The sequence below is a fragment of the Staurois parvus genome, unplaced genomic scaffold (genome assembly GCF_062004578.1).
Source record: "Staurois parvus isolate SC_StPar_1 unplaced genomic scaffold, SC_StPar_1.0 ptg000017l, whole genome shotgun sequence".
Taxonomy (NCBI): domain Eukaryota; kingdom Metazoa; phylum Chordata; class Amphibia; order Anura; family Ranidae; genus Staurois; species Staurois parvus.
In genome coordinates this window covers 8,178,708-8,199,681 of record NW_028317813.1, presented here as the reverse complement: position 1 = coordinate 8,199,681, position 20,974 = coordinate 8,178,708, and the positions used below count along the sequence as shown (strand labels likewise).

Sequence of the window (20,974 nt, the reverse complement as noted above, 5' to 3'; positions counted from 1 at the left end):
GTTAAGCGGATCCACTTGCTCAGTGGGGGATCTCTGATGATACCCACTGAGCCAGCAGATGACAGCTCTGTGTCTGCTCCGTTACTGCAGAGCAGACACAGAGTTGCTTGCTCTCCTCAGTGGATGGTCAGATGAAAATGGACTGCCTGTCCATTTTTTGATGGACAGGCAGTCCATTTGATCCCCATCCATCCCTTTTTGGTGGATCAGATGTCGGAGGGTGTAAACGGACACATGTCCGTTTATAACCTCAGCTCCATAGAGGAGAATGGAGGTTCCGATCAGGTCCGCCTGAAAAACAAGCAGGCGGACCCGATCAGAACATCCATGTGAAAGAGCCCATACCCCCCTCTCAATACAAGTCTTTGGGAGAACACTTGTGATGAGGGTCGGGCTGTTACTCAGCTATGTCAGCATAGAGCACTGGAGAGGGAGTTCAGAAAGCTGAATTTTCAATGAGATAAAAAATTATTTTATGACCTTTCCTAGAGAAAATCAGCCACAAATCATAACACCAAGGTATACAGGACTATAAAGAAATACAAAAGTGTGAGATATGAACGGAACTTTAACCATTCCCCTATACTTAACCTAACCCCTAAAATAAGCTTTTAACCTCTAACCTTCCCCCATACCTCTTACCACAGAAGCACTTTCGAAGCTCCACAGAACTTAACCCCTAAAAAGAGCCCATAGTGCTTAACATCCTTCAAAAGACTTAACCACCCCATGTCAGGAGAAAAACAATTGAACATGCTAGAAAATATCTGCCAGTGCCTTTCCTGATTTCTTCCTTCCCTTTTCTCTTCAAGTTCAGGAAGTGTTCAGATATAGAAAAAATGGTTTGATCATGACCATCCTTTGAAGTCCCTGGGAACCTTTAGCTTTATAACCTATTAGCTATTGGCTCTAAATTTTACCATACACTCCATTGTGACTGTATGGTCTTTGTATAATTTTAATTCAACTAAAACCAGGGTTGGGAAAATTCCAGGAGCCAGGCGACAAATGCTTCAGCTGGTGCTTAAAGTTGGCCATACATGGTTAGCTTTTTCAGCTCACTGGTTGAATGAAAATAAACTAACAGATTCCACACAATCGAGGTGAACAGAGTAATTCCCCCCTGCTGGAAAATTGTACAGACTACACTGATATGTGACTGCAGCTGCTTAGTGGAAAATTTCCAACATGTTCCTCCAACTGAAGTAGATTAAACAGTTGACTTCTGTTGAATGGGAGAGCTAACATACTGAATGAAATTCAGCGGGTCCAGAAGTTGATAAAACAGTTGACTTCTGTTGAATGAGAGAACCAACATATGGACTGAAATTCAGCCAGCCCAGAAATTGATTAAACAGTTGACTTCTGTTGAATGAGAGAACCAACATACTGACTGAAATTCAGCGGGTCCAGAAGTTGATAAAACAGTTGACTTCTGTTTAATGAAAGAACCAACATACTGAATGAAATTCAGTCGGCCCAAAAGTTGATAAAACAGTTGACTTCTGTGGAATGGCACAACCAACATACGGACTGAAATTCAGCCAGTCCAGAAGTTGATTAAACAGTTGACTTCTGTTGAATGGCACAACCAACATACGGACTGAAATTCAGCCAGTCCAGAAGTTGATTAAACAGTTAACTTCTGTTGAATGGGACAACCAACATACGGACTGAAATTCAGCCAGTCCAGAAGTTGATTAAACAGTTAACTTCTGTTGAATGGGACAACCAACATACGGACTGAAATTCAGCCAGTTCAGAAGTTGATTAAACAGTTGACTTCTGTTGAATGGGACAACCAACATACGGACTAAAATTCAGCCAGTCCAGAAGTTGATTAAACAGTTGACTTCTGTTGAATAAGACAACCAACATACGGACTGAAATTCAGCCAGTCCAGAAGTTGATTAAACAGTTGACTTCTGTTGAATGGGACAACCAACATACAGACTGAAATTCAGCCAGTTCAGAAGTTGATTAAACAGTTGACTTCTGTTGAATGGGACAACCAACATACGGACTGAAATTCAGCCAGTCCAGAAGTTGATTAAACAGTTAACTTCTGTTGAATGGGACAACCAACATACGGACTGAAATTCAGCCAGTCCAGAAGTTGATTAAACAGTTAACTTCTGTTGAATGGGACAACCAACATACGGACTGAAATTCAGCCAGTTCAGAAGTTGATTAAACAGTTGACTTCTGTTGAATGGGACAACCAACATACGGACTAAAATTCAGCCAGTCCAGAAGTTGATTAAACAGTTGACTTCTGTTGAATAAGACAACCAACATACGGACTGAAATTCAGCCAGTCCAGAAGTTGATTAAACAGTTGACTTCTGTTGAATGGGACAACCAACATACAGACTGAAATTCAGCCAGTTCAGAAGTTGATTAAACAGTTGACTTCTGTTGAATGGGACAACCAACATACGGACTAAAATTCAGCCAGTCCAGAAGTTGATTAAACAGTTGACTTCTGTTGAATGGGAGAGCCAACATACGGACTGAAATTCAGCCAGCCCAGAAGTTGATTAAACAGTTGACTTCCGTTGAATAGGACAACCAACATACTGACTGAAATTCAGCCGGAGCAGCAGTGTATGGCTAGCTTAACTTTCAAGGTTTTCTCTAATTGTCAATGGAGCTGACTTCCAAAAAATCCTTGTGGCACCTGGATTGGACATACTGACATCTGCATTTCATAGCATTAGCAATGTATTGATTATTTCCTGTGGTTGTTTTTCAAGTAAGAGCCATTATGATTTATATGTGTAAATAACTATTCAGGATATGGGCACATAGGAGGTTATTTACTAAAACTGGGGAGTGCAAAATCTGGTGCAGCTCTGCATAGACACCAATCAGCTTCCAGGTTTTAGTACCAAGGCTTAATAGAAAAAGCTGAAAATAGAGGATGATTGGTTACTATGCACAGCTGCACCAGATTCTGAATGTACCGGTTTTAGTACATCTCCCCAATAGTAATTAGTAATGCATCTGCATCATACAGCACTCTACAAACATTATCAAATGACATACTGTATATCTCACAAAGCATTTTAAAATAAGGTACATAGATGGATCCACTAATATACTTATTTAGCAATGCTACTCTACAAACAGTGGAGACTTAGGATGGTCACAGTAATAGCAAATGGCAACAATGATTGATTGATGAAGTCAAAAAAGACATTCAATCATCTGAATGGAAAGACATAAAGCCTTCTGCAAGGATAGCTTATACAAATGTTGGAATACTGCCTCATAGGCAACACTGTCTTACAAGACTTTCTAACAAAAATACATCTATTCACTGAATTACTTCCGCCAACATTGTATGGAACAGACTAGAGTGAAACAAACCTAGATCCAAAGCATTAGGCTTCCATTATAGCCATGAATTAATAATTCAGGCTAATTATTTAAAGAAGTTCTTTCGGCTCTTTCAATACTACAGTATTAAAAAATGCATTATGATATAACAATGCAGACTATACTAGAAACGCTTTGTCATTTTTCCAAATGCAAAATTATTTGAACTTATTGTATAAAAACTCGAGCAAAGAAAAATAAAGGCATTCCCTACAGAAGAGAACAATCACTGCTTAGTTTTGATTTAAAGGATAAGTTCACCTTTCATAACATGTTACACCCATATTCAGGATGTAACATGTATGAAATGAACGGCCCCTGCACACTGGCGCTGTGAGTGCTGTGGTGTTTCAGTGATTTTTCATTTCAGTAAGTATTGGCTTGCCCATACAAGATACGAGCAAGCAGATACACTGACAGGTCTGCTGGAGTTCTGCATGGCACCAATGATCTATTGATCGCTGGTGCAGTACATTCCAATACACATTCCAGACTCCCACGACAACAAATAATAAATGCTCATCTTTTTACTAGCAAAAAATGTGCATTTATTATTTTTTGGTGAAAGGTGAACTTATCCTTTCAATGCAAATTGGAAGCAAACTCAAGTTTGGGTGCCATGGATTATACTTCCTTTTATCTTCCATTTAAAGCTTGTGTGTATACTGTATGCTAGGGCTATAGATAAAACAGAGATAGAATAATTACAATAAAAGTTCATAACTGGGAAACCTACCGGTATGTTTCAAGGAAACAAATGCAAAAGTCTGCCATCTTCACAAATTCAATTGTGCCCTAATTAACCACTTGTCTTCCAGAGGATTTACCCCCCTTCCTGACCAGGCCGTTTTTTGGGATACAGAGCTGCGTTACTTTAACTGACAATTGCGTGATCATGCAACACTCTACATAAATGACATTTATGTCCTTTTTTCCCCACAAATATAGCTTTCTTTCGGGTGTATTTGATCACCTGTGCGTTTTTAATTTTTTGTGCTATAAACAAAAAAAGCAGACATTTTGAAATAAAAACAAAAAACAATATTTTTTACTTTTTGCTAAAAACATATCCAGTAAAAATATTTAAAAAAACGAATTTCTTCATAACTTTAGGCCAAATGTATTCTGTTACATGTCTTTGCTAAAACAAAATCCCAATACGTGTAAATTAATTGCTTTACATGCAAGTTATAGTGTCTACAAATGGCGGTATATATACTAATACATTTTATTTATTTTTTTTATACTAGTAATGGCGGTAATCAGTGACTTACAGCAGGACTGTGGTGGGCATTCTGACACTAAGTGGGAACTGACTAACTGCCACTGACATCCCAATGACACTAATACAGTGATCAGTGCTAATAAAAAGCACTGATTACTGTATTAATCACACTGGGCAGGAAGGGGTTAAGATCTGGGGCGATCAAAGGGTTAACTGTATGCTGTTTTACATAATGTGCTGTGTTTGTTTTATAGGGACACATGCAGCTGTGTATTTCTCTTCTATGCAGAAAAATACACAGCAGCATGTTCTTGCTGGCAGAGGAGAGACCTGTGTTGTTTACACACAGGTCTCTCCCGTCAGTGTTACTCGGCGATCGCCAGGTGCTGGTGGGGAATTTCCGACTGAGAGCCGGTGATTGACATCCGTAGCCACCAATGGCGGAGCACATGTGCCCCCTACCCAGAAATGCAAATCACGTATATACACACATGATTCTGAGCAGCCCTGCCACTCTGTAGTAGTATTTCTACTATAGGGAGGTGGGCAAGTGGTTAAGAGTGTATTTAAAAAATATTTGCATAGCTGTTCATCCATCTAAACTGCATGTTTTTAGTGAATGTTCTTAGGCTATATTCTCTGCAGATATATCAGGGCTTGAAAAAGCCACTCGCCCGCTCGCCAAATGCAAGGAGAAATTCCTCTGTGGCGAGCGGCTGCGAGCGGTGAGCACAGATAAAGCATGGAGCGACTGCACCTGCACTCCAAGCCTCATTGTGAAGCCGAGTTCCGGTTTACAACTTCCGGTTTCCAGCTTCTGCGGCACCGCAGCCGAGGGGACAGGTTCAGGAGAGGGTCGCTCTCCTCCGCTGAGAGGAGACACCCTCTCCACCGCCGCGGGGGACTCGGGGGGACAGTAAGTACTGTATACAACATGTCCTATCACTATAACGGAGTACAGGGGAGCTGGGATATACATTACTCAGTAATGTATATCCCAGCTCCCCTGTACTCCATTACAGTGATATGACATGTATACAGTGATGTATATCCCAGCTCCCCTGTACTCCATTATAGTGATATGACATGTATACAGTATGTATATCCCAGCTCCCCTGTACTCCATTATAGTGATATGACATGTATACAGTAATGTATATCCCAGCTCCCCTGTACTCCATTATAGTGATATAAGTATATAGTAATGTATATCCCAGCTCCCCTGTACACCATTATAGTGATATATGTATACAGTAATGTATATCCCAGCTCCCCTGTACTCCATTATAGTGATATAAGTATACAGTAATGTATATCCCCCTCCCCTGTACTCCATTATAGTGATATGACATGTATACAGTAATGTATATCCCAGCTCCCCTGTACTCCATTATAGTGATATGACATGTATACAGTAATGTATATCCCAGCTCCCCTGTACTCCATTATAGTGATATGACATGTATACAGTAATGTATATCCCAGCTCCCCTGTACTCCATTATAGTGATATGACATGTATACAGTAATGCATATCCCAGCTCCCCTGTACTCCATTATAGTGATATGACATGTATACAGTAATGTATATCCCAGCTCCCCCATACTCCATTATAGTGATATGACATGTATACAGTAATGTATATCCCAGCTCCCCTGTACTCCGTTATAGTGATGACATGTATACAGTAATGTATATCCCAGCTCCCCTGTACTCCATTATAGTGATATGACATGTATACAGTAATCATTACTGTATACATATCATCACTATAATGGAGTACAGGGTAGCTGGGATACACATTACTGTGTACAGTTTTATATTTTGAACTATATATTCTGAAGAAAAATTTAATTTCATAAGCTTTAAGGGGGAGTGGTTGGGGAGCGGGCCAGGGGTGGGGTTTGGGCGGGCCGGGGTTGGGGGTGGACCTGGGCAAGATTGGGTGGGGCAACTGGTGGAGAGTAAGTTTTGTGACCAGCTAGTAGGTCTGGACGCGAAATTTTAACCCCTGAGATAGATAATGTATTAAAGTGGTATTAAACCCAAAACCAAAAACGTTATATATTGCAGCTTACCGATCATTAGATGTGGTGTCTGCATTAGTTAGCCACTAACACACCTCCTGTATTACAGTGCCCCCACTCTGGATGAAGGGGCACAGGGAGATCTGCATAGCATCAGCGATCTGCTGATCGCTGGTGCAATACTTTAGAGACTCCTAACACAAAAAATAATAAATACACATTTTTTTTTGTGTAAAGGTGAACTTATCCTTTAATACTGCTTTAATGGAGAAAATACCACCTATGGCCAATAGATAGTACTGACTACATATGAAATATGTTCTTCAGTTCCATCTAGTGTCCATAATGCAGTATTTAGACTAAGAACATTCAATTTTGCCCCATTAGCACAGGACAAATGCATTTTTTTTTAAATACACTTCATGCATCAGTTCATGGTATTTGTTTTCTAGTTCTTCTATGTAACATTACAAAGAAACAAGCATAGTCATAGTATGTATGCACACAATAAAATTTCAGTTCATTCAAACTGACCTACTAATTAATTTCCAATATAGGTGTAATGTGAAACAAATAAAATCCCTCAGCTTCAGTCCAGCAATGCGGTGTCCCGGAGCTCCCCACCGGCCACTGACATTTTTGAGCAGCAGTTCTCGGTATCAGTTGCCTGCCGCTTTCATTGGCTGGGCTGATGTTTGGGAATTCAGTCAGTTTCAGCATTACTGAATTTCTACAGTGAGCCATGCATGCACAGCTCCCTGTACAGGGACAGACAGGCAGGTAGGTAACTTTAATGTAGAATACACAAAGCATGTCTTACCATTGTGACTTGCAGTTTACCAGTCCCTAATGTGTAGGCTGCATTAGTTTTCTTTTTCTGTGCTTTTTTTCCCATTTATTTTCACCTGGTGATCTGGCCAGCAACACAATTCCTGTCTTAAGGTGTCTCCACTATGGATGGAGGAGTAACGGAGACACCTTTGGACAGAAGCATTGTCAATCTGGGTAGAGCATCGTGTTAGATGCACTAGCAGATTCAGATGAACTTGACTAACACACTAAAGACAAACTCCTAATAACACTTTTTGAGCAACAGTTCCTTTTTTGTGCTTTTGAGATAAAGGTTTTACATAAATGAATAACGTTTGACCATTGTAAGCACCCCTGTAAGTAGGAAATGATTTTCTCAACACTCTAAGGCTACTTTCACACTGATCCACAGCAAAAATGCATAGGCGTTTTTACAGCGCTTTTGCCACGCTTTCTGAGCATTTTTAAAGGATACATGAATTAAAAACTGCACCAAAAACGCTTCTCAGAAGTGTTTTGAAGGGTTTTTCAGGTGTTTTCCATTTATTTCAATTGGAAGTGGCGTTTTTGGGGCTTTTTTTTAACTTATCAAACATTCCCCAAAGATGCTGCAAGCAGGAGTTTTTTCACCGTACAACAAGCGCAACGCCTCAGTGTGAAAACATTCACATACATAGGAAAGCATTTTTCTTGAGCTTTTCAGGCGCTTTTTCTTAACACAAAAACGCTTCTTAACCCCTTCACGCCGGCGTCTCCTGGCCCTTTAAGGGTTCCAGAAGCCGGGGTTTAGGATCATGTGACCGCCGTGACGCGCCATCACAAGGGTCACATGATCGGGAAAGGTCCCGATCGAAAGAGGAGAACGGGACCTTTCCGTGAGTACCGGACGTGTGAGCTGGGAGCGCGCATGGTGCACGCTCTTGGTACATATGTCCTTTTTTAATAGAACGCAAATGTGCGGCCGCTCGGCGTCTAGGCCCAGATGCCGGAAGGCCGCACATTTGTGTGCGGCCGGCGTGAAGAGATTAAACTCCTCAGTGTGAAAGTAGCCTAACTGCCACTTTTACTGGACAGCCTGGTCTAGTAAAGGAAGTTGAAAAATAACAAACTGACTGGTAAGATAAACAGGTGGAAATAAAGGAAAAAAGCCTTAAAAAAGAAAACTAATGCAGCCACCACATCTAAGCTTTTGGTAAGCTTTAATAAATTACCTTTTTGCTGTTGGGTTTGAATAGGAAGTATCACCACAACATACAAATCCCTTTTTAATTCCCCAGGGAACCAAATGCATATACCACATGTTGTCTTCTGATTTTTGACCCCGCTGTGGATTAGAAGCATCGCTTATTTCTGTTAATGGTGGCTGCAGCTTCACCCCAGGCTGAAGCCCAATTTGTGAGTATTCCTATGGGGAGATGGGGGGGGACTACAGCCAGCACTGAAGCCAGCTCCCCCTCTCTCACTAAAAAGGATTGTGCACATGGTTCCAGCTGGCCCTGACTGTGGTAGGATAGATTGTAGAACTTTCCCAGAGGATGCTGAGGGAGTAGTATAAATTATACCTCCACAGTCAGTTCTTGCAGGGCTGAGTGATCTGGGGGCTGCTAGTAAACATTTGATGTCCTCTGTTACCTGGGTGCACCTTGGGGAATTTCTGCCACAATTAGCAAAACCCATGTTTACTGATGACTGTGTGATCACACGGCCCTTCCAGTTCTGACTTTGGCTGAAGTACCACGATTTTTGTCCAGACAACACCGGGTGCCACAGAATGCTGCTAAAACCAGATTTTCTCAGTAAACATTTTGTAACCCATTTCCATACCAAAAAAGATTTTGCACCTTCATATTATATACGCATGGGGCCTTCACATTATTTATTCTTTAGTCATTTGTTTTTTTAAATATCCTGAACATATTTTATAATAATCAGAGAACTGCAAAAAATGTTATTTTAATTTGTATAAGATATAACGTAGAGCAGGGGTGCTGGAGCAGAGTAGCGCACTTCCATTATATCCTGCGGGTTTTGTGTGATTTCGGAAAGTGCACCAAAACTCCTGAATGCAGGAGTTTTGGTGCATTTTAACAAAGTGTACCACACCTGCAAGATATAATAGAACTATATGGTAAAGTGCAGCTAACCTGCAAGAAATCCGCAGGTGCACTGCGCTGTGTCCTTGTTGCGGGTAAACTGCAGCGTGAAAGCAGTCTAACGGGGCTCAGGACAATAAGGGCTTGTTTACATTTGCAGTTTGGGGGGTAGTAAAAACCCTTAATTGAGACGTGTTTTTACCACATACCCCCAGCCACTGGTGTAGCATCAGGGGTCACTATGGTAACCCTGCCCCATGCTCCAGGGGGCCCATACGGCCTTCACTGTCACATTCTGATATACACTTGGACAGGAGGGGCGCCATATACATACACCCTGTTCCAAATTATTATGCAAATTCTATTTAAGTGTCACAAAGATTAAATATTTTGTTTTTCAGTTTAACTCATGGATGGCATTGTGTGTCAGGGCTCTTTTGATCACTGAAAACAATCTCAGACACCTGTGATAATTAGATTGGCAGGTGAGCCCAATTTAAGGAAAAACTACTAAAAGAGGGTGTTCCACATTATTAAGCAGAGCACCATTTTCAAGCAATATGGGGAAGAAAAGGGATCTCTCTGCTGCCGAAAAGAGTGAAATAGTTCAATGCCTACGAGGTATGAAAACATTAGATATTTCACGAAAACGTAAGCGTGATCATCACACTATTAAGAGATTTGTGGCTGATTCAGAGCACAGACGGGTTGGTGCAGATAAAGGCACATTGAGGAAGATTTCTGCCAGATCCATGCATCGGATCAAGAGAGCAGCTGCTAAAATACCATTACATAGCAGCAAACAGATATTTGAAGCTGCTGGTGCCTCTGGAGTCCCACGGACATCAAGGTGTAGAGTCCTCCAGAGTCTTGCAACTGTGCATAAACCTTCTATTCGGCCACCACTAACCAATGCTCACAAGCAGAAACGGCTGCATTGGCCAGAAAAATACATGAAGACTACTTTTCAAACAGTCCTGTTTACTGATGAGTGCCGTGCAACTCTGGATGGTCCAGATGGATGGAGTAGTGGATAGTTGGTGGACAGCCACCCTGTTCCAACAAGGCTGCGACATTATGGTGTCCAGAATAAGTGGCAATTACAGGTGGGTGAAACCATATAACACTGACAACATGGAGGGGGGCTTACAATGTCAGTTTTTATTTACATTGTTTAAACCTTTTTTTCCTAAACCTGTTGCTTAAAAAAGTGTTAGCTTGAAATCATAAATTATAATGTAGCCTCCCTAGCGGTATTCCCGAGTGTAGCTCGGGGTAAAGTTTCAGTACCACAAGCGGTAACCCCGAGCTACACTCGGACTTACCATGCGACGCTGCTCCAGGATCTCTTCTTCACATACCTTGGCCTGCGCTCCCGCGATGTCCCTCCTGCAGTGTCCCCGGCAATGTCCTCCGGCCGATGCCGCCATCTGTCTTCTGGGTTCCGCCCCCTGCAACGTAGGGACGTACGGGGACGGAACAGCGGGAAATTAGAAAATGACAAAAAGTGACATTCACTAAATTCACTAAAATAACGTAGTAAAACATTACCGTATCAAACCATTTCATACATTCTGTCACGAGTGCTTTTTCCTGTGCCCTGCCTGCATTTTTACTGTTCTTTCTGCCTGGAAACTGAGAAACGTCCATGGCGTCCAAAAAGCGTCCCTTTAGGTCAAAATCGGTTTTAGACCAGCTAGAGAACAGCGATAGTAAATTAGAACCACTTGCAGAATTGAGTGATAATGATTCAAGGGGAAATTCGTCATCAGACACTGAAAACGATTTTGCGACTTTGCTCAGTGATGTGCGAACTTGTCGCTATATTTCAAATTTCAGTGTTTTTGGTTTGATTATATTATTGAATTAAATGTATTATTATATTATTATTTTTTATGATTATTTATTAAATTATAATTTATGATTTTGTGTTTCAAATTTTAACATACCCGGGATGTTTGCTAGACTCTTGTTCGGATAGATTTCAGTGAGTTATTCCTAAAAAATACAGGCCTACAAAAAAAAAAAAACATTTCCATGCAAAAAAAATGTACCGCTTTGAGCACAGAAATATGGACATAATCAGACCGCTGGGGAGGTTAATAAATGATCATAAAAAATAATAATATAATAATAAATTTAATTCAATAATATAATCAAACCAAAAACACTGAAATTTGAAATAGAGCGCCAAGTTCGCACATCGCTGAGCAAAGTCACAAAATCGTTTTCATTATCACTCAATTCTGCAAGTGGTTCTAATTTACTATCGCTGTTCTCTAGCTGGTCTAAAACCGATTTTGACCTAAAGGGACGCTTTTTGGACACCATGGACGTTTCTCAGTTTCCTGGCAGAGAGAACTGTAAAAATGCAGGCAGGGGGGCGTGGCCGAGCCGCGAGTGAGGATGGCCGCATAGGTATAGAGCTCCCGCCGGCCGGATCTTACCTTGCTGCCGCTCTGCACGGACGGGTGAGACATCTCCCCTCTGCTATGGGGAAGTCTGACAGGGCACCCTCTGGGGCCAGATCGCGGTCCCCGCGGGGCCCGAACACACAGGGGAGGCATATAAAGGAGCTCTTCCGCTCCCAGCAGAAAGCAGGGCCGCAGCCCTCTCCCTCTCCAGCGTCATCCCCCTCTCCCCCTCCCTCTGCAGTCTCTGACACAGCCGAATATGCTGTGCTGGACACAGTGCCAGAGCTGGATTCTTCACATTCCTCACGTGCTACACATTCCCTATCATTAAGGGACCTACAGACTGTGGCAGCTGACATAAAATCCACCTTGACCACCACATTAACCTCTGCCCTTACTGAATTGAGAGATGACATCCGCTCTATGGGCACAAGGGTGGAGCGGGTGGAGCTGGATACCAGGCAGAATCAGGCCGCAATTTCTGTTCTACAACAACAATCCGCGCTGCACATGTCGACCATTCGAGATTTTTATAGACACATTGAGGACTTAGACAATCGTGGACGCAGACGCAATATTAGGGTCCGGGGCCTTCTTGAATCAGTGGAACCTTGTGATGTCCCTAAAGCGGTAATAGCTATCTTTAATGACCTCCTAGGTCGCCCACCTTCAACCATGATTGCCATTGAACGTGTACACCGGGCGACCCGCCCTGGGGGGGAGACACAGACCCTCCCAGGGACATAATTTGCTGTCTCAAAAGTTACCCGCTTAAAGAGGATATCCTCAAATGCGCCAGGGGGAGAAGGCACCTTGCCTATGAGGGGGCGGAGATAGAGCTATATCAGGACCTATCCAATCTGACCCTGCGACAAAGGCGGGCGCTGCGCCCCCTATTGGATACTCTCCGCATGCGCAACATCCCCTATAGATGGCGGTTTCCGTTCTGCCTTTCTGCTCAAGTGAATGGCCGTAATTTCAACCTGCGAGTTCCTGAGGAACTGCCATCTTTTTGCTCTGATTTGGATATTCCTCCGATTGCCTTACCCGATTGGAACGGGTCTATGTGGTTGCCACGTGCCCTAGATCTGAGAGCTGAAGATGGTGCGATGAGCGGGCCTAGCCCTGCTCAACGACGGCGCCGGACGGTCCCCTCGACACCTCCAAGACTCCCTGCAGGGGCCTCTATGGACACTTCCAGTCCCACGGCCTCCCCGGCACACAGGAAGCCTCGGCACGGGACCCAATGATCCGCCACGCCAGCAGGCTTTCAGCCTCCGTTTTTCCAGTTTTCCTGTGGATTTGTGTTTGGCCAGCTACTTTTGTTTTGAGTTGGGCTTTTTGGGTTTGCCCCGATGGTTCCTGTTGCCTCTTTACAGTCGCTCCCGCAGGCTCTAGTCATCCATGTGGATATGCCACCTCCCCAGGTTTTGGGGTGATATTTGTTAAGCATACGGGTCAGGAGACTTGTTTAAGATCGACACCCGGTATACACCCCATTAGTTTGCGGATTCTCAGTGCTCTAATCAGCCTTCTGCTCTTGTTATGGATCTCTGCGCCTATTGCTTCGTGGAACTATCTCTCAGCGGTTTACTGACTACTGAAGAAGAGCGGTCTTGCTCCTACGGCAGGGGTCTCTATATCCTTCCGGGTGTCCGGTTTGCTTCCTGTTTTTAAGTTCCTCTCGTTCAGGTTTGGTGAAAGTTCTTGGGAAGGCCGGCTCCTTCAAGTTTAGACTGCACTGCAAACCCAGGCCGTGACCTGGCGTCATCTGAGGGATTTTTGCAGCCTTTTGGGATTTATTTGACCAGAGGGAGTTGCCTCTGTTCCTGCTTCGGACACGTACTCTATATGATACCCGTGGTTACATCTGATATCCTTTGAGTTCTGCACTAGATACGGGATTTTGAGGGGGGGGCAGTTGTTATTTAGGGAGGGGGGGGGGTGGGACGGGGGGGAGAGGGATCTACCTCACAATGTTGCTGCCAGGGGATTGATGGGAGCTCTGTTACATTCTAAACGACGCCGCGTGAATGACCATCACCTCTGCGCACTTTGAGGCCTCATGGAGCCGGTTAGTGTACCCCCCTGTGACCTGCTCTTATGTAAGCGCTTGCGGCTGTTTTGGGGCTCTATGCATCCCCCCAGTCCTAGGGGTGTGCCCCCCCCTCCTTTCAGCATTGGTTATAAGAGAGGTGCTGCTCTTTCTCGTGGGTGTCATAGGGGTTTGGGTTGAATCCGTTCCATATTTTGCAATACTTAGTTGAGCTCGTCTCCACAGGGTAACAGTTCTGGCACGGAGTCTGGGGATCCTCAGTAGTACGGATGCTTGAAGCTGGGGTATAATGTTTTCTAGGGTTCTCTCCTGACCTCAGTTTTTGCTTTGATATTTGTTTTTCCTGTATGGCATTTGTTCATATGTTATGTTGTATTATTGCTTCTTTACTTGATAAGCCTGTATTACTCCTTACGGCCTCTCACAGATCCACCATTTAACATGTCCTGCCTGTTTGTTCTGCTCTTGTACGAATATAATTTGCTCTGTCCTCAAGCAGGATTGGTTAGCCCCTAGATATCTTCTCTATACATATATTGGAATATCTGTGGCCTTTAATCCCGTCACGGTTGCCCCTTTTTGCCAGCGTGCCCGCTGCGGGCACCTGCATACGCCTCCTGGCTTGTTACCTCTTGGGGATGTCCAAGGCCTTTTCCCTTTTAGCTTGGCCTTTATAGTACACAGTATTACATGCCTTGCTTGCACCCCCCCCCCCCCTTTTCAACACTCACCCTCCTTTTGTTTTGTCTTTTTGGTTATGCTCTTTACAAGGCGACCGGCCGGCGGTTGCTTCACTCTTGGCTCAACGCTTACTTCGTTCCCCACACATTGAGCTCTGTGAGCTTTCACTGACCTCATACATTAGGCTACTATTATTAGTTTCCTCTCCTCTACTTTTTCTTTTCTCTCGTTTTCCTTTCCCTTTTTTCTTTTTTGGCTCTGATCTCTTTCTTCTTCTAACTTTCCTCCCTCTTTCTGTACTCTTCCTTTCATACGTGGACTAGCTGGTCTTCTCCCCGAGCCGTGTAGTACTTTCACCCCTTTTCTTCTCTCTTTTTTTTTTTTTTTTTTTTTTTTTTCTTCTCTCTCTCTTGGGAGTTCTCTTATTCCTTCTCTTTTTTCTCGCTCTCTACCCCCTTACTTCTCTCCCTTTTCTCCTACTCCCCCCCCCCCCCTTTTTTTTTTTTTTTTCTTTCTTCTCCCTGCTCGTTTGTAGTTGTGTCATCAGGCTTCCGCGATCAAGCTCTGCAGTCATGCTTTCTCCCGCCTCTAATGCGGGACTGCTGTCCTTAAAAATTCTTTCACTCAATGTTCAGGGTCTGAACACTCCCGAAAAGAGATCTATGTTACTTTCTTACGCGCATAAGCTAAAGGCGGATATACTCCTCCTCCAGGAGACGCATTTTCGCCGGGACTCCATACCCAAGCTTTTTAACTTCAGATACCCTACTGTTCTTCATGCCACCAATCCACTGGCTAAATCGAAAGGAGTGGCTATCCTGTTTGCCAGACATCTCCCATTTGTGCTACAGGATTCCCTTGCTGACCCGGAGGGCAGATATCTGTTTGTCAAGGGCTCTTTTTCCAACAGACCCATCACACTTGCCAATATTTATGCTCCCAATACCAAACAGGTCACGTTTATGCGTATGACTGCTGCTACTTTGGCTGAGTTTCAATCGGGTATGCTGATAATGGGGGGGGACTTGAATGTCCCATTAAACCCATTGCTAAACTCCTCTTCGGGCAGTTCATTTTTGCCTTTTAAGGCCCTCAGGCAGATACATTTGCAGTTGCAACACTTGCAATTACATGACTCCTGGCGCACACTCCACCCCACTGTTAAGGATTACACGTTCTTTTCTCCGCCGCACAATAAGTATTCTAGGATTGATTACCTTTTTCTGTCACAGTCGGACCTCCCATTTCTATATGCTGCCTCTATAGAGCCGATGGTTCTCTCCGATCACCACCCCATAACCGTAACCTTGCGGCTCCCGGAGAAACTTGCTCGCTCGAAGCTGTGGCGCTTAGACGCCTCGCTTCTTGCAGACTGTGCTATTGAACAAGATATTCGCTCTCATCTGTGTGAATATTTCTCTTTAAATGGCTCTTCGGATACCTCCCCCCTTACGCAATGGGAAGCTCATAAATGTGTTATCCGGGGTTGCCTTATAGCGGCAGCAACGAGACGTAAGAAAGACAGACAGCAACGTTTGAAGCTACTTACAGATAGGATACGCTCTCTGGAGAGGGCACATAAACGGACTCTGGCTGCGTCGACTCTTTCGGAACTCACAAGTGCTCGCTTGCGACTTCTTACTGAGCTGGGCAAAGTGGTCAAGAAAAGATTCATCCTCTCCCAAAAGCTTTATTATGAGTTTGCCAATAAAAGTGGGAGGTTTCTTGCTCGGGCTCTTCGGGAAAAACGATCCCATATGACTATACATAAAATAAGAGGCCCTGACGGTGTGATGGCCACGTCCAATCCTGATATTGCCTCTCAGTTCGAACATTTTTATAAGTCCCTTTATAATCTTCCACCAGAACGTCTCCCGATGCACATTGACAGGCCTAGAGCGTCCCTAATCTCTGAATTTCTTCGACTTCATGGTCCAAACGCTCTCTCTGAGGAGACGGTTCTATCGCTGGACCAAGATTTGACCTTAAGCGAATTGCAGTGCGCGGTACGGCAGTTGAAAACGGGCAAAAGTCCGGGTCCTGACGGCTTGTCTGCGGCTTATTATAAATCCTTTCTGGACATTCTGAGTACTCCATTTCTTTCCGCTTTCAATACTCTTTCTCAGTCCCCTAGGCCACACCATAGGCTGTTGGAAGCACACATTTCCGTCATCCCCAAAAGCGGTAAAGATACCTCCCAGGTATCTAATTACAGACCCATCTCCCTGCTAAATGTGGATATTAAGTTGTTTGCAAAGATGCTTGCTAACCGACTTCTCCCTTTGCTCCCTTCCCTCATTGACTTGGATCAGGTGGGATTTATCCCTGGTAGAGAAGCTAGGGACAACACTATCAAGGCCCTTAATCTCCAACACTGGCTTTGCAAATCTAACTCTCCGGCCTTCTTCCTTTCATTGGATGCTGAGAAGGCCTTTGACAGGATTGCTTGGGATTATTTGCAGGGATCACTGATGGCTTTGGGCCTGGGCGAGAAAATGATAAACTTTATTATGACCCTATACTCGGGCCCTACAGCTCAAGTTCGGGTTAATGGACACTTATCGAACCCTTTCCGCCTGGGAAATGGCACTCGTCAGGGTTGCCCCCTATCCCCGCTTCTGTTCGTCATTTCCCTTGAACCTCTTCTGAGACAAATTCGCGCTAACCCAGATATTAAGGGGATCAGGATAGCAGACAAAGAATACAAACTTGCTGCTTATGCGGATGATATCCTCCTTTTTTTGGCTGACCCTCGCACCACCCTACCGAGTTTGCTGAAAGACTTTGCTTTTTTCCGCTTTTTGTCAAACTTGAAAATTAATTTTTCAAAGTCATACGCCCTCAACATAACCCTTCCCACTGATAAAAAGTAATATGTAGTGAGCGCTCTCAAATGTATGCAGCAGCTAGTACACTTCAGGTAACCACAATACCTTTAAAATATACGTATATCAATTGTAATAAACAACAGTGCAGCGCTTCAAGAATTAAAATTGGATAAAAACAAAATGTATATACATATGTAAAGTCTATACAGTATCCGCGGTATTGTCTGATGAAAATGTTTCCGAAGTATATACTGCCTCGAAATAACAGCAATGCGCACTCACCAGAAACGCATGGAATATGCGCATATAGAGGTAATCATCCCAGGTGTCCGATCCGACGAAGACCGAGTGGTGGGCGTCCTATTCACGGTGTGTCATCAGAAACAACACGACAGATCCGGAGGTCCCCTTAAGGTTAGTCACACTGATAGTGTTGATCCCTCTTCTGGCTGGTGAGGGTGCCCTTTCTGTGGGAGTAGCAGCTCCAGCAAGGAGCCCCAAAAAACAAGTGCCAGAGATAGTGTAGTATGTTCTTAAGGTGATTTTATTAGTCAGACAAAGTAATAGGGCAGTATGCACATCACAGCATTCATTGCATGTAAAGTGAAAGGAAAAGCATTACTGACCCCAGTAAAGATGGCCGCCGGGCCTCCTCGTGGCTCCGGCGGTAGGAAATGACGTCACGCTCTGCACAGCTCCTCCTTAGGCCTTTCGTGCTATAGGCACATCATCAGAGGGGAGGCTGTACAGAAGCGTGACCGACGTCAATGTAATATATAGGGAAAGACGGCGCATGCGCGGTTACCCGCGGCCATCTTCCCGTGGAGTCCGTAGTGCGCATGCGCGCAGACGGAGGCGCCATTTTGCCGTGGATCCGCAAAGAGAAACAGAAGAAAGGGGGTTGGGAGATTCCTCCGCTTATCCATCCCAGCAGCTGTAAGATATTTAGCCGCAGACCCCAGGGAATCCATGGAGCAGTATACCTCTGTCTATTAAAGTGACAGTGCTCCATAAATAGAAAGTTTCAAATATAACTGTGAGAAGCCAATTTCTAAATATTGAGGGCATTCTCAATGGCCCTAGTATGAGTGGTATATACTTATGATAAACGGACCACGGCAAGGTGGATGCTCTGCATAACATAGAACACACATGTAATTAATAAAAATCCCTAATTTTTGTTAAAATGAAATAAAACATCAGCAAAAACAGTCTAAAGATAAATATAACTGATGTAGCCATATAAGTGTATATGAAAGTCTCTATTCTGGCACATAAACACTTTATTATTAAATATTAGTCCTCATTACTCTATTCATGTAATAAAAATAGGTAAGTAAAATAAAGAAAAAATAAAATCAATATAGAATAAAACTAGAAATATTGATATTATCTCGAATATTATCTCAAAATATAAAATGCTCATTAGAATTGAAATTAAAATTAAAATTAAAATCGAGGTTAAAAAACCCCAATTATAAACGCACAAGTATGAAGTATCATATATAGGAAGAAAAATACAATAAAGCACAGGCACAGAGTAAACGGTATTAAAACATCCTGATTAGCCATTAGCTATAAAGCAGTTTAAGTCTACTTCTATATTATGCCCTAGGGGGTGCAATGTATTGAGCTCAAACACCCACTTCGTTTCTGCTTGGGAGACCGCTCTAGTTTTGTTAATTCCTCTCCAGTGATTACCAATCACATCAATACCAACAAATTTCAAAGACGATGGATCCATATTATGGTAAATGCGATAGTGATTAGACAATGAATGTTCCCTGAATCCTTTTTTAATATTCGATACGTGCTCACGCAACCGGTCGCGTAAACGTCTTGTTGTCCTGCCCACGTATTGTTTCTGGCAAGGGCATTGTAGTAGATATACTACGTATTTACTGTAACAAGATATAAATCGTTTTATCTTATATCTTTTACCAGTAACAGACGATTCGAATGTGTCAATTCTATTTTTTCTAGTGTTATTACACTTACAAATCACACACCTGTTACAAGGGTGAAACCCTTTTAAATCATCGAATAAAGATACATTCTTTGGGGGATCCACCACATTGGGTGCAATCATATGTCTAATAGCAGTCGCCTTCCGATAAATTATTTCTGGTCTATCAGGCAAGATTGTTGATAAAATTGGGTCCATTTTCAAAATGCCCCAGTTGTTATTAATAATTTTGTTTATTGTCTTGTACTGTATTGAAAAAGACGTAACAAAGGGGCATATTTTCTTTATAATTTGATCCTTTTTAGGTTTGCTGGACAACATGGTGTTTCTATCCATCTGTGCCACAGTATGGATTGTGTCATCTAAGACCGCTTCATTATATCCCTTCTCCAGGAATCTATTCTTCAAGACTTTTGCTTGGACTTGAAAATTATCTGTATCCGTACAATTCCTTCTAACTCTCATCATTTGTCCCTTTGGTATATTTGCCAACCACTTAGGATGATGACAACTAGCAAGAGGGATAAAACCGTTGCGGTCTGTAGGTTTAAAATAGGATTTGGTAGTAATCCTTCCCATAAAATTAACTAATGTCAAATCTAAAAAGTTAATCTCCGACCGACTGAAAGTATATGAAAGATTAATATTGAGACTATTGTTATTGAGTGTGGTAAAAAAGTTTAAAAGAGATTCTTCCTCCCCATTCCATAACAGCAAGATATCATCTATATACCTTTTGTAAAATGTCAATTCGGGCCAGTCTCTTGCAAAGATAAGGTCCTCCTCCCAGCGGGCCATGAACAAATTGGCCAGACTGGGGGCAAATTTTGCCCCCATCGCCACGCCCTTGATTTGCAAGTAATATTCCTTGTTAAACCAGAAGTAATTTCTGTGCATGGCGAATTCGAGTAAGTCTAAAATGAAAGTCTGCTGGGGTATAGGTATAGTGCTGTAATGTTTCAGATAGAAGTCAGCCGCTTCCATACCGTCGTTATGACCAATATTGGTGTATAGGGAAGTAACATCCGCCGTCACCAAATATGTATTGGGAAATGTAGTTATGGCGCTAACTTCATTCAAAACCTGCTTCGTGTCTTTTAAATAGCGTGACGTCATTTCCTACCGCCGGAGCCACGAGGAGGCCCGGCGGCCATCTTTACTGGGGTCAGTAATGCTTTTCCTTTCACTTTACATGCAATGAATGCTGTGATGTGCATACTGCCCTATTACTTTGTCTGACTAATAAAATCACCTTAAGAACATACTACACTATCTCTGGCACTTGTTTTTTGGGGCTCCTTGCTGGAGCTGCTACTCCCACAGAAAGGGCACCCTCACCAGCCAGAAGAGGGATCAACACTATCAGTGTGACTAACCTTAAGGGGACCTCCGGATCTGTCGTGTTGTTTCTGATGACACACCGTGAATAGGACGCCCACCACTCGGTCTTCGTCGGATCGGACACCTGGGATGATTACCTCTATATGCGCATA

At 43.1% G+C, this 20,974-nt stretch overlaps 1 protein-coding gene across 5 annotated transcripts in view; it reads right to left on the bottom strand.

Moving 5' to 3' along the window:
• Positions 1-20,974, bottom strand: part of DRC2 (dynein regulatory complex subunit 2) — a 60,842-nt gene that overhangs the window by 20,703 nt on the left and 19,165 nt on the right. The window contains exon 1 of one of the 5 annotated variants that reach the window (XM_089679429.1): positions 11,984-12,173. The exons of the other annotated variants lie outside the window; for them this stretch is intronic. Coding sequence (XP_089535555.1) covers positions 11,984-12,103 — 120 coding nt within the window. The 5' untranslated portion in view covers positions 12,104-12,173. Of the gene's footprint in view, positions 1-11,983; positions 12,174-20,974 lie in introns of those variants that run through there. 5 annotated transcript variants of the gene reach the window in all.